Source organism: Xiphophorus maculatus, chromosome 1, assembly GCF_002775205.1.
Source record: "Xiphophorus maculatus strain JP 163 A chromosome 1, X_maculatus-5.0-male, whole genome shotgun sequence".
In the NCBI taxonomy this organism is placed as follows: Eukaryota; Metazoa; Chordata; class Actinopteri; order Cyprinodontiformes; family Poeciliidae; genus Xiphophorus; species Xiphophorus maculatus.
In genome coordinates this window covers 3,071,617-3,084,357 of record NC_036443.1, presented here as the reverse complement: position 1 = coordinate 3,084,357, position 12,741 = coordinate 3,071,617, and the positions used below count along the sequence as shown (strand labels likewise).

At 38.4% G+C, this 12,741-nt stretch overlaps 1 protein-coding gene across 1 annotated transcript in view; it reads left to right on the top strand.

Annotated features, from left to right (window-relative positions):
* Positions 1 to 12,002: 12,002 nt before the first annotated feature.
* The window catches only part of LOC102234515 (copine-9-like), an 88,903-nt gene continuing 88,164 nt past the window's right edge, over positions 12,003 to 12,741 (top strand). The window contains exon 1 of the mRNA XM_023337928.1: positions 12,003 to 12,247. Coding sequence (XP_023193696.1) covers positions 12,168 to 12,247 — 80 coding nt within the window. The 5' untranslated portion in view covers positions 12,003 to 12,167. The remainder of the gene's footprint in view (positions 12,248 to 12,741) is intronic.

Genomic DNA, 12,741 nt, shown 5'->3' with positions numbered 1-12,741 from the left:
CTTTACGGTCTTTTATTTCTCCGTAAGGCACTTTGTGTTGACCTGAGTGTGAGAGGGAAACTTGCCTCGTTTTTCCTAACTGGTTTCTAAAAACATTTTTAATCTGTCATTAATGAATGCAAAATATGGCCCAATATAGAAACAATAGGAAGGACAAAGTTGATCCAGTCACTCCCTCACATCATAGCATCTACATAAGAAAAAAGTAAATACTCTAGCCCTGGGTGTGATTAGATCCTCCAGAGATAATCACTTGATATTTTATGTGAAACAGATTAAGATGCTTTACATGTTGGTGATAAATTCTCTTTGATAATAATAAGAATAATAATCCACAAGCCTATCTAAGGTTTACTTTCCATGCTTGTCTGGTTTATAAAAATTCTTTCTTAGTGCTGTGTTGAATGTTAGCCACTAGATGTCACTGTACTTCTCTTTTAGATAATCTGGCATAGGGAATGGAACCCGATGTTAAAAAGTAATCTAACAATCTACAGTATGTAGCTATGTCTTTACAGCAGAGAAAAAACAAAACAAAATCAGTTCAGGGAAACTTTCAACTGATCACCCCAACATGTGTAATAGATGTTGATGTGTCACTCCAGAGATGAATCATCAGGCTGTCTACCTGGGCACAGAGTATAAATATCTTGTCTCCGCATTTAATGACAAGCTGACCTTTGGATTTCAGGGGGATGCTGTGAGGAGGGAAGCCCATGAGGGCATCTGGGTTTTTTACCACAAGCTTCATAATTGTAATGTTGGCTTGGCTTTTTTGAGAATCTGTTATGATTCCTTATGAATTCAGAGCTGCTTTTGTCAAAAAGACAAATTGAGACTCAAGTTATTGTCAGAATCAGTTTGAAATTTGATAGTTAATTTTTCCATCAAAATAGAATTAGAAGACTGTCAAACCTGGCAAGTCCTGGTATCTATCTTGGTGTATCAAGCATTTATGAGGGTAAAAAAAATAAATAAAAACAATTGTTGTAAAAGCACTTTTTAGGTGAATTCTAAAGATGTGTTTGTGTTCATTTCTCATCTTTTCATTTCAAACTGTGTAATGTTTAAATGTAAGCACTCCACAGGTAATGTATTATTTCCTCACGCAAAAGTGCCATCCCACCCCCCAAAACAAAAATGGAGTCTTTTCAAGCAATACTGTTTACAGTAGGTGGGAATAAAAAAAAAACATATAAAGTGATGTGAAACCATGGTTACCCACTATAGAAGAAGACACTTAAAGTTAGCTTGGTGAAATGTAGTACAATGCAAACGTTATGAGACATTATCTTCCTAAGAAATGAAGGGATGGCGGCTGAATGCCTGAATCAACATGGGAGTTGTAATGTTGCCATACAGGAAATCCCATTTCATCATTGGGAACCATAAACAGGGGAATCAGCAATTTTGGGGGTTGTACTGTAATGTACAGTAATGTTACATTATATTACTCTAATGTAACATGTCACTGCTACATTACAGTGAAATGTAACATAAAATGTAGTTTAAAAAATCACATTCAAACGTCAGGACAAAAATGACTAGTTAGTAGCAATGCATATAAAATGTTTTTTTCTCAGTAAACAAACTGTTGAGACCCATGGAAGTTACTTTAAACCTTATTTTGTTGTTTTTCCGTGTCCTGGATGCCTGAGAACCTATTAATATGTAGGAACTGAATATCTGGGAAGTATCATACAATTCTAGACTTTTCCAAGATTTTGGGATGCGGACTCCCCTCCCCCCGAACCTCTCGAGACCTTCGCCCATGAATGTTGGCCAGCAATAAAGGGTGTCAGGTAATAGGTTGGCACACTCAAATTTGCTAAGACATAAGCTATGTTTCTATTAAAAATATGCACAAGACATTTTTTTTAAATATATTTCGCTAATGTTGAAAAAACCCCACAGTTTCCAGTTGCCGTGTTTCCATTAAATAAGAAATGCAATTAAAATCAGACTTGAAGAAGTTTGAATTTAAAAACATGCCACACTGTGATCCTTCTTGTTGTCTTCTTCTTTGCCATTTCCACCAATAGTAACATCTGGCATTTGATCACGTGACTTGTGTTTTGTGTAAAATATGTTTCCATTGCAGTTTTGCAAATACACCAATTTCGATGCAACTGAAGAAAACCACCTCATGGTAGCACAAAAAAGTTAAATTGAAAAATCTGAGTTTTTTCAAAATTGTTGTGTTTCCATTAACAGAATTTTTTTCCAATTCCAATTTGCACAATTATATGTTCATTGGAAACACAGCAATTGACATTAACAATATATGAACATCACTCAAGAGTTAATTAAGTTCAGCATATGGAAAAACAATCATTTGATTGTAATGCAGAAACAGCCATCCAGGCCTAAACAAGCCACTCTCTCTTCACTCTCTGTTACTCTTTTATGTGGTTTAATGAAGAGCCTCTTGTGATCTCTATGCATAAGAAGGTTCAGATGATCACAGGCTGCATGTTGGCAGTCACTTTGCTGACTACAAGGCATCCACACACAGGCCTTGCGAATCAAATATGCTGTCACATCATCAAAGACGTTTCAAAACTGGGCTTTGTGTTGAAATCCAGAAAACATTCACAGCGAGTTGGAAAAATACTGACAAAACACACGTGGCTGCCCATTCATTTGTCCATGTCACACCGCCAGTATGTGTGCTTATTTTTAGCATGTATTTCCTAAAGCTCTCACTATGAATGACAGATTTGGTTATTAAGTGTACCAGCTTGCGTTGCTATAATCAGCACGGGCTTGTGTGAATTAGTAGGTAGTTATCTTTGCCGGAACTGTGAAGCGTCTCACTTCGCATCATCAGACAGGTTTATCAGTTCCCAATCAGAGACAACTGTATCGCAAGACGAAAGCTTGTGATTTGTGCATTTAATCACCATTGAGCTGGTTTGGGAGATTATGGGGAAACATTATTTAAACAGTAACAAAAATGGATGTCTCTGGAAACATTCAATATCATCACCTTCATGAAGCAATGGCCTAAGTCATCAATTGACAAAAGTGGCTGAAGGAAATGACAATAGAAAGTCTAAAGTAAGTATGTGGTGGCTGAAGGAAATATTAGCTCAACTGATTGCATTTTATTTTTCCCAGGAACATATTGGTTAGGAACAGTGTTGTATAGTAACAAAGTAAAAATACTTCACTACTTTACTTAAGTATATTTTGGAGTACTTCATACTTTCCTGGAGTATGAAAATGTTTGATGACTTTCACTTTTACTTCACTATATTTCCGAACTTAATTGCGTACTTTTACTCCGATACATTTTCAATGTGTGGTTTAGTTACTCGTTACAAAAAAGCGAGAGAGAGAAACGCAAGTGTTTTGACCCCACCTACTGATTAGCAAGTAGCAAGCAGGCTACCGAACAAAGTCGTAGCCTGCTTGCCTGGGCTTGTTCATCACCTCCAATAGGATACACCTGTTTCGCTTCTCCCATTGTTGGGGAAATCAGAAATCAGAACACCTTACACGGAGTGGGTGGGAGGGACGAACAGAGAACAGTGCTGCCCGCACTGACGCGGCTCAGGGATTACGTGACACGCAGCGCAGCGCCCTATAATGCACTGTAAGCTATGTAATGTGTTTTGAGGCAATTGACCAAAATCCCGGACAATTTTTAAATTCCCCCCGGACATCTTTTTAGGTCTGAAAAGTAGGACATGTCCGGGAAAAAGAGGACGTCTGGTCACCCTAGTTCAATGGGGGACAGAAGCCATAGCGATAGCAATTTAGACTAAATTTAACGAATATAGGAAAGGCATGCAAGTTCAAAACCACAAACCATTAACATGTGCTACTCTTTAAAACTGGAACAATTTATTAGCAGGTTTCATTTTGCCTGCACTTGGTTGGGTACATTATTTTATGTTTATTTGACAAGTTTACCAAAATATAAGAAATGTCATTCAAACTTGCCTTGTTTTACTTTTTACTTGTACTTTTCATTACATTACTTGAGTACATCCATTTTTACAGTACTTTCCATACTTAAGTACAAGAAGTTTCAGATACTTTAAGACTTTTACTCAAGTAACATTTCAGTCAGTGACTTCGACTTTTACCAAAGTCATATTTTGGAGAGGTACTTGTACTTTTACTTGACTCTGAGATTTCAGTACTTTATACAACACTGGTTAGGAACATGGGGAGAATTTTCTTTTCTTTTGTGTTACCTCGCAAAAGTATTGCATAATGAGTTTATAAATACATCCTGGTCTATTTTGTTTGCAGTCACATTAACAACAAATGTCAATTTTAAAATTACATCTTTAAAGAGTCTCAATAGTAACAACATGGACGTTGTAACGTTGCAGAGCAAAGCAAGGTGTCAGTAGTAGGTTCACACACTGAAATACTCTAAAGTGAGACGCCATCTGAATTTCCATTACAAATGTCCACAAGTCTTAAATATTCTTTCAATGTAAAAAACAACAACACAATTTTGCAATTGTGATGTTTCCGTTAAATAAAAAATTAAATTAAAATCACACATGCTTATTAAAAATCATGGCGGCGACGGATATCAACAGTTACATGACATAAATTCATGATGCAGTCATGGCGCTAGTGGTCATCATCTATCAGCCAATCAGAGGAGACGTCGGTGTCTTACTCAGGCGTTGAAGTGACAAACCCCTAATACTTGGGAGCGGCTACATAGGCAGAGTTTTGGGGAAATTGTAGCCGTTGATTTTAAAAAAAAAAAGCTATGAATTCAACACGTTGGAATGGCACACAAACTTTTATGACTGATTGATGCTGTGAGAGCTCTGGTGGAAAAAAAACAATAACACACCATCATCCACTTCCTACTTCCTGTCTTCGTGGTTATTACCGGTAGTAACATCCCGTTGCTGATCATGTGACTCAAGTGATGCGTAAAAGTTTGTTTTCTTTGCATTTCTGTGAGATACATCTATTTTGATACAGCTGAAAAACCATCTCATCCAAGCGCAAAAACCTTTTATCAAAAAACATGGGATTTTTTTCAGATTAGTGTGTTTCCATTAACCAGATTTATTTTTATAATTTCAAGTTGTGCAGTTTTATGGTTAAAATGTAGCCAGCGATTGTATCTTTGTACATCTTTAACTCTTTGGTGCTGAACACTGGTTGAATAATATCAATTCATTAATTTTTTGTTCATATTTGTGTAACAGATTTTGAGATCGCACATGAAAACAGCTCTTTATTTACCACTTCTAGACAAAGTGTCAGATGGCGATATCACTTCGTGAAAACAATTCAAAAATAGTCCAGAAAGTTTGGATGTATTTGATCTTTCTTTCTTACAGAAAGCTTCTGTCATGTTTTCGAGTAAGGATGCAAAGCCCATGTTTGACTTCTCCTGCTCTGGCATTTAGCAAATATGTTTGGTGTATTTATATATATATATAAAAAAAACTTTAGATAACTCCCTAATGAGATGCTAATATATAATCCTTAAATGGAAAAACCTTACATTGTAGGAGAAAGACTCCAGTAAACGCATGAACTGACTGCTAAATACATTATTGCGAAAACATTATGAACACACAACGCTTCCCCTATAGCTTTTTTCTTCAGAAAACTTATTCAAATTGAGTTCAAATTAAATTGTAAACACCTACCTAGAGCTTCAGTCAGTTATGAAATTTAAATCAATCAAATAAATGTTTTTGTTCTTACAAAAATATAAATTTTACAGCAACTAGTCACAGTTATATATTAAAATGTAAAACAAATTCTTTGCATGATTTTAAATAGTGTGAAGTCATACTTTTTGCAACCAGTGAAATCTTTGTTAATCCGTAATTCCTGCAGTGAGACCAAAACAAAATCAGAGTGACAAATATGTTGTTTTTCTTTGCGACTTTAAATCCAACCAAACTTATTTTACAGTGATTCTTTATGACTCTTTCAAAAAAAAAAAAAAAACACTTAGAACATCCTGACCTCAGACTTCATACCACCTTATAAGACATGTGGAATGAGCAGATTATATCAGGGGAACATTTTTGAACAAACAAAAGATTGAACAAACAAAAGAACATCATCTATTTTCCATTCATTTTCCATCAGTATGGACCTGCTTTCTGCTTGGACCCTGAGATGGAAAATAAACAGGACTTCCCCTCCTTGGATAATTAGCTGCCTGTCCACACACACACACACACACACACACACACACACACACACACACACACACACACACACACGCACACACGCACACACGCACACACACACACACACACACACACACACCTTCATGCACTCTCTCGTCCCCTTTTATTATGCGATTACACGTCCCCTCTATAGACGATCCAGAGGCAGCAGATGAGGGGGAATTGTGTAAATAACATGACTTTCTTCTGCCTCCTCTAGCTTTTCTCTTCATCCCATTGCATCACCCCCCACCCCATCACCCAGTCCTCCATCTTCCTTTCTCTCCATCTCTGCCCCACTTCCCATTTTCTCTCTCTGCTGTCTCCTTGGCCCCATGAACATTTTCAATTTCTGCCTGATCAGCTGCAAAATTGAGTGGATCTGCAGACACACATGCAGACAGAGGAAGACACACACACACAAACACACACACGCAGTGGAGAGTAACATCTATTTGCCGTTATCAGTGTGCAGCAAGACCAGGGGAAACTTGATATAGTCACATTCACCTTCTGTCACAGATGAATTATCTGCAAAACCCTAAATGTTTTGGACAATTGTTCAACTTGAATCTTCATCTCAGGAGACTGAGTTTTCCCGCTTCTTTTTTAGCTTAACCCCACCACCAAGTTTGTGTGACAGTAAACATCATCATTTCCTGCTTGCACTCTCTTTTTCCTCTTGATTTTTACCCCCGTTTGTTTGGGCAGGCTTTCATCTGACTGTCAGACCCATGTATCGCTGCATTTTCCAAAAATACAAGGCTTTTTTTCACAAATGATTGGATGATGAGGTCTTCGTAGGAGGCTCTAAAGAGGTTTCTTGACGCTTACAGGAGAACTGATTAACGGGGAATTGCTTGGTGGAGCGAGCCATCCAGATTTAGAAGCGGAGATGTCTCGTTAGAGGATGGCAGCTTGGGTTGCTAATTGACAGTGGGTGTGGAGACCCAACTCAATATCTGTTCCACTGAATATAAATACAGGAGGTGCTTCCTTTTTAAAAGAACTAGGTACTTTACACTCTAGACTTTATTGGTATTTTGTGTGATAGACCTACACAAAGTAGAGCATAACTTTCAAACGTGACCTATTATGCATCTTTGAACAGGTTAAAATAACTCTGTGGGCTATACAAAACATGTTCATTACATTGTTCGCACAAAATGATTTTTTGGTAATGAGGTTGTAGTCTCCTCAGTTCTGCTTTAGTTCAGCAGTTTTAGAGCCTCTTGTCACTTTAAATGAAAATAATCTGCTTCTAAGCCACGACCCCCCAACTAAAAGTTTACACTCACACGTGAAAATGGCAAGTGCGCATTTGTGCAACTGCAGATCATTGAAAAGCAGAAGTTGAGCCTCCTGCATAACCAACAACAATCAGAAGTAGTTTTTGGATGGTAAGTTAACAACAACACACTTGATACCAGGCTGGGCTTCGGTGGGGTTGCTAGATGAGGGGCCTCCAATGCGATTGTCAAACTACAACTTTGCAAACTACAATTCGAAAACAATCCTGAGACTCCACATTGCTCACAACTCCTTTTAAATCAAGCTGTGATTTCTGTGAATATAACAGAAATCCCATACAGATCACTGAAGGGAAATGAGAATTAAGAGCAGGAATGCGTAGGGATGCAATGGCCAGGACAGGGTTCTGTATGTATTTTAGTACAATTTTGGTCTTCCACACACTTGCTGTGTCCTTTACATTGCTTGAGAGAAACTTCAAGCAGATTGCCTTGTAGTTTGCTGTGAAAACAATGACTTTTTTGGCACTCATAGACTTGTTTTATTTGAGACCCTACTGTGGGATTCTGATTGGTGCCGGAGAGAAAATAGCTGTACCATTTCATAGCAGACATGTCACGTTTTAAAAACTGGTTACAGACAGAAATAGAAATTGTGACATCAGTAACCAAAAGCGTTATTCTGTGTGGAATGTTTTACTTTACAATAAAGCAAAAATCTATGAATTTTTAGAGTCGGCCTTGAATTAATTATACAGTTTACATAAGTAGTCGCTTTGTGAAACATCTACAGAAACCCTCCCCAAAGACACACAAAAAAATCAATCAAGTAAGAAGCACAGGATCTCAGTGAAGTGTGTAGAGGATGAATTTGGTCGTCTCTCAGCAGGATGAAGGAAACCACTGTGAAGTCTGCTGCTACAGATGCGGTTCTGTTTTTCCTCCAGATGGAAGCAGGTTGAACAGGCGGCTCGGCTGCTGTGAACCGATCATGTTCTGGGCACAGCCCTGCAGTCCCGCGTAATGCAGCGCTCCGTTCTCCGTGTTTCCAGTTGAGATCGCTCAGAAAAAACTCCATCTTCACTTCCTGAATGTGCTGCTTTGGTTTATGTGTTGTCTTTACGTCTGCTGAAGTTAGGGGCCTGGTGCACTTGAACATTCATTATTCAAGCAACAGAAAAAAATAGATGTGAAGGAAGAAATAGTCAGATAATGATCAACCCAGTTTTGAATAAATACTTTAAGAGGCTTTGCTGAGGAAAATTTCACACTAAAATAGCAACAAGCTAATATGCTGAAGGCAGCCAGATACTATAGGGGAATAATGAGGTAATGCATTTGAAATGATTAAGTCTTCTTTTAATTTTAAGCATTCTCAAGTTGGTGATTTTCAATTTAAAATTAAAATTTTCTTTCAACTCCCTCAGAGTTAATGTAGATCACACACACAACCTTCTGTTGAAATCAGAAGATTCAAACTACAAAGGGCTCTGAAACCACACATTACTTTACATGCATGAACTTAAGTACTGATCATTTCAAACTGTTAAAAGGAACAGTGTAATGTAAAATCAGTTTTCTTGAGATTTTCAACACTTTAGAATGTTTTTATTTGTTCTTTATTTCTTTCATGCATCTCTAAGAAACCCTTCGGTCTCCATGTCAACCATTCAGTAGTGCAAAAACCCCTGTGTGGACAGAGCACCACCTTTTCCATGCAGCTCCTCCCTCTTCCTCACTCAGTTCCTTCAGACTAGCCAGAAGCAATTAGCAAACACCTGGCAGAACTACTTCTGCTGAGCTCATCACACAAACTGCTTTCCAGGTGCTGCTGGACATAAATATTTACTTTGCATACCAAATATTTATTTTACAAACTAAATGTTTAGTTTACAAATTAAATAGTTCCTAACTAAATGTTTAATTCTGAGCTGAATATATACTTTGCTAAGTGTACCAACTAAATGTTTACTTTCAAACTAAATATGGTGCGCAGACCTAAATATTTAGCTTGCAAACTAAATATTTAGCAAGAAAGTTACGTGTTTAGCTAGTTAATCATTTAGATTGCTGGCTAAATATTTAATTTGCTAACCATTAAATTTGACTTCCTCTGACAGGCTAAATATTTAGTTGCTGTACTAAATAATTAGATGACAAAATATTTTCAAACTAGATATTTTTGCTCAGACTTTAAAAATTGACTTCCTAACTAATTATTTGGCAAGAAATCTACATATTTAGCTTGCTAACTATAGCTAAATATATTTTAGCTTGCTAACTGTTTAGAGTGTTATCCATTTAATTTGACTTTCTCTGTGCCAGGCTAAATATTGAGTGTGCAACTAAATATGTAGTTTGTAAATTAAATATTTAGGCCTGACATTTATAAATATATGAATAACATTGTGAAAATATGACTATCTTTGTCTGGCTAAATAAATAAGCCATGTTGCTGTTAATTCTTTTACTGTGTAACTTTACAAATGGCACTCCCATACACCTTAACCAAAGATAAACTTCGTTCCATAAATTATTGTACAGACATGTAATCTTCTTTTACACTAGGATGATACAGTTTTCGAGTCCTTCCCATATCGGCTCAGCAGGGCCAATAGGCCGGAGTCCACCCTGACGACTCTGATGGCTCAAATTAGCATCCCTTCTTCAATTGTAAATGTGGTCGTTGACCGTCAGGCCAGAAGGTAGGAATGTGAATAGTCCATGTTGGGGGTGGGTATCTATGATACCAGCAGGAGATCAGGTCTCCTGTAGGTAGTGCTCTTCAGTTTAGTTTTGAAGCATACATGAAGTGTTTTTGGAGAGATGTGACCTTTTGCAGCTGATCCATGATGTTGTGCTGCATTATCCAGGTCATTTTGCCAAATGTACATAGAGTTTGCAAAACATAGAATCTGTTTCAAAAAATATGCAAAGGTTTTTCTAAAAGAAATTAGTAATGTTTCTCTTTGAAATAAAGCTAAGAGGGTATAACATGACAGTTTAGAAATAAACTAACCAAATTAATTGTGTTGATCCACCTCAAAAAAATCATGCAAAAAGTGTAAGCAAAAGAAATCTGGGAGACTTTGCACATGCAAATTTGCATGCAGCCTTTTGTGCTGTGGAGGATAAATAGGTGACTGCTTCACCTATTTAGTTCACAAGAACTAATGGCATTTATTTCAGTCATAATCTTGCGGGGGGTGACCAAGGTTCCATCACTATGTGACAGCTGGTCAGCAAACCTGGCAAACATGATTGACATGGCAGCACTGAATGCACATGTGCTTTATCAGGCATGCATTGGGGTGCAGGAGAGACGGGTGGACTTCCTGGTTGAGCTTGCAAAAGAGTTCGGTAACTCTCATGTGAGTGAGAAGAAGGCACACAAGGAGAAACTGCTTCGGCAACAACCTTCCACACCCAGCTCAGGCAAAAGGGCGAAGTGTCAGGTCAACCATCGATGCAGGATGCGTGTCCTGAGGCCGAAACATCATCAGTGACCCCTCACACCCCCACCATGGACTGTTCTCCCTGCTGCCCTCTGGAAAGAGGTTCTGCAGCATCCGGTGCAGGCCCACCTGGTTCCGAAACAGCTTTTTCCTACTTGCCATCAGACTGCTGAACTCTTAACTGGACTGCACTCAAAAACTGGTCTCCACTTTATACCTTGCACATGTACAGAGCTAAATAACTTCTATTTTACTGTCAGTCCTGCACTTTATATGTTATATTTAGATTTATATTCATATTTTATACTGTTGAAAATGACAACAAAGTCAGTCGAAGTCGAAGTCGAAGTCTAAGGAACAATTGTGCAACTGTGAGATGCGTTGAGGCCATTACCAGGGTACTGATAAGGTAATGGCCCTATTTACAGAACAAAAGCACCTGCTAGAGAAAATCCTTCAGGCAAGTTGGACTATCGAAGCCGATATAGGTATACGTCAAAGTGGACTAACTCTAGCCATTCTAGTGTTTAGAAACTTATTTTTTTAGGGTTTTAATCCTGTTAGTTGATTTCTGCATATTACTACATTAGAATTTCTGTATTTTCACCCCAAAATGCAGTTAGAAGAGGAACAAATCTGTGAAGTATTTCTAATAAACAGGATTTTCCAACTGCTACTGTTGTCATGCATAAATAGCCAAATAGATCTTGGCACAGAAGGGGGATCCCGATGACAGGAAGCAACGGAAAAGGTCAGGCGTTTGAGTAAACACTAATGAAGTCAAAACATGGCGCTCGCAACTATATAACCTAGAGTGTATTACAAAATAGTGTGATACAAAATAGTGTGGAACAAAAAAGTTCACCAGCGCCTGGTGATGACAAAACGAGCTGCACCTTCCTGTTGCTGCTGCCAGGAGCCACCGGCGGGCGGCGCTCTCCTCCTTCCCGAACCACCGCCGGGACAGACCCTGGGAGCGCAGCGTGGCCGCCCGCCGCACACGACAGAGGAGCTGAATGAACTTTAAATCTGCCTCCCAACTTTCCGCCTCTCTCCTCCCGTCGGTCTCTCCCCCCCAACCACCGCCGCCCCCACACCCCCCCCCCCCCCCCTTCCACACAATCTCTTCCTCTCCCGCCTCCGCCGCTCCGCAGGTGAAAACCCAGAGGCAGATCTCAGCCATGGATTTACTGCGATCACGATCCGAGTGCTGAACCGTCACATCTTTCCACTCGTCCGGATTTCCAGGCGCTTTTTGCGGATGATCATCAGCGTCGTGAGGCGAGATGATGGCTTCAATAGGCGAATTCGACCCTCTGAACACCAGAGTCCCTGCAACTAAAATAGAAGTTACTGTGTCCTGCAGGTAGGAGAAGATTTATTATTATTATTATATATTCATTAGATAATAATAATAATGCACTTGTCTTAAAGTATGATCTATCTATCTATCTATCTATCTATCTATCTATCTATCTATCTATCTATCTATCTATCTATCTATCTATCTATCTATCTATCTATCTATCTATCTATCTATCTATCTATCTATCTATCTATCTATCTATCTATCTATCTATCTATCTATCTATCTATCTATCTATCTATCTATCTATCTATCTATCCGTTTAGTTTCTTCATTTTATTGAATTCAGTCCAACAGCCAGAGGATCCCCACTGCTCTTCACAGCATGGGAGAAAATATTCAAATATTCCCAGTTTAACTTGGTTCACAATTAATAATCAATGACATTGGATTGTCCTAGAAATCAACACTTTTCTTCCTCCACTGATCAGAAGACAAAGTGACAGAATTCAGCAAAACTCTGCGGGTTTTTTCCCCTCCATCTCTCGTCCTTC